Raw genomic sequence first — 2,175 nt, 5'->3', positions numbered from 1 at the left:
TTATGCGATTACACACTGTCGAAATTTTTCATGGAATTTGCTTTATAAGGAGCAAAATTATGAAATATATTAATATTCTGATTGATTCTCTGCGTAAAGTCATAACACGTTATGTGTTTTGCATTACATTACAAGCATACATGTTTATAGTAAATTCTTAAAAACGAATATATATATGACATTTAAGAGCGATGTGAAACTCGTATTCTCTGTCTGTACACATGGTAGTGTTAATTACAGTATTATCTTATGACTAGCAGTAGTCATGATAGTATGCACATAAGTATCAGTATAGTTTGTAATAGGAAATCACTTCATGGACATTTATTGGAAAAATAAAAAAATAATAAAGGAAGACAAACGAACAATTTGTTTTGAATGTGACCTAATGTTGCATAAAATAATGCCTAGTTTTATTCAGATATTGAACCTAAAGTGAAAAGATCAACCCTATAATGGACTCTGGAAAATAGATACATAATAAAAATAGGGTATTTGGACATAAACAACCTAATTATCATTGGTAACGCGAACTTAATACTTATGAAATAGCCGGCATCCATTGTCTGCCTAAGTGAAGTAAAAACAAAATTGTAAAGTGAACGGAGTCAATGATAATAATCCATAATGTAAGCATTAAAAACAAAGTATATATTGGTACCCTTACAATACATAGCAGGCAATAAAAGGTACGACTGTAAGGATATAAATCATAAAATGTGATGATGATGTGAAGGAGGAACAGGAAGATGTGGTGGTGGTGGCAAATATTTTACTACTACTAATACAATTACTACTACTACTATTACTACTACTATTACTACTACAATTACTACTACTACTATTACGATTACTGCTTCTGCAGGTTCTACTATTACTACTACTACTACTACTATTACTACTACTACTACTACTACAATTACTATTACTACTATTACTATTACTGCTTCTGCAGGTACTACTATTACTACTACTACTAATGCTACAAATAATAATAATAATAATAATAATAATAATAATAATAATAATAATAATAATGCATATAATCTGCATGCATTAATATGCATGAGTGCTTATAGCGAGTAACATTTGATATGATTTTACTATTTTCATTTGATGTTTTGCAATATTCATATATTTACCTCCATTGATCTGCCGCATCCAGGGATAGACCCCCATTCCTTGGTGCATAAAACCATTGCATGTTGGCTGTATTACGGGACTAGTTGTCATATTTGGGTGCCCTAAATCGTTTGGTGAAAGTCCAGGGGGCGAAATCCCCGTATGAGTCATTGTATGATTGTTCGTATAACTCTGTTCGTGTGTTGAAAAATTGGGAGGTGGTGTAGGTATACAGTTCTCTTCCGTTTTTAATGGATTTGGTCTATTTCCAATAACTCTTTCACTGGAATTAAACTGCCCCGTATTTGTTGAGATCTGTTCAGAATAATTGTGAAAATTGTGATAATTTGGGTATTGGTAATATGTGTTATTATTACAGTAAGGACTCCCTTGTTTCATGGGTAGCGACGTCAAACGATTATTTCCAGAAACTGAATCTAGCCTGTCATACTGTTGCTGATAACCTTGATAATTTCCATGGTGATATGAATTGTGGTTTTCACTCTCGTAACACATATTTTGGTTTGCACTATGAAAACTGTGTCCGGGATCCAACTTTCCTTCGTTTCCATAGTAAACGTCTGTCTGCCCTGTGTTAGGCGGCATATGTGCCGGTAATATATTACTATAATACGTACTCATTACTATCCGTACTATGTGTTTACAACTGTGGCAATGATTTGTGCTTCCTTACGACTCCTATGAACATAAAAACCCATTCCGTGTCCACCCACTGTGCGATCTAGGCATTTCATGGTACATGAAATCCATGTGACTTTCACTGTCGGCCAATCAACGTGCTCTCAGCCTCGTCACGTGACCTTAGGTACAATTTTTCAATATTGCAAACCTCAGATTTGGCAAGATAACGATGGGATCTTTATGACGTAAATTTGACAACCCTTTTTATAGCTTCCAGGCGTAACAAGATCAATACGTATGAAGAATTACAATCGTTTCATTGAAGACTCTTTGTATATTTAGGTAAGTGCCTGTTTGTATCACATCGTTCATTTCATTCTGTTGTCCATTGTTTTTCCTCTGATCTATTTA

At 33.9% G+C, this 2,175-nt stretch overlaps 1 protein-coding gene across 1 annotated transcript in view; it reads right to left on the bottom strand.

Moving 5' to 3' along the window:
• Positions 1-1,831, bottom strand: part of LOC149791917 (uncharacterized) — an 18,932-nt gene extending 17,101 nt beyond the window's left edge. Inside the window, exon 1 of the mRNA XM_089970429.1 lies at positions 1,143-1,831. Within this exon, the coding sequence (XP_089826555.1) occupies positions 1,143-1,764 (622 nt within the window). The 5' untranslated portion in view covers positions 1,765-1,831. The remainder of the gene's footprint in view (positions 1-1,142) is intronic.
• Between the last annotated feature and the right edge of the window lie 344 nt (positions 1,832-2,175).

Source organism: Sinohyriopsis cumingii, chromosome 9, assembly GCF_028554795.1.
Source record: "Sinohyriopsis cumingii isolate HCF-2022 chromosome 9, ASM2855479v2, whole genome shotgun sequence".
Classification (NCBI taxonomy): domain Eukaryota; kingdom Metazoa; phylum Mollusca; class Bivalvia; order Unionida; family Unionidae; genus Sinohyriopsis; species Sinohyriopsis cumingii.
Note: the sequence above shows the minus strand (reverse complement) of the source record. Positions and strands in the feature narration are given on the sequence as shown.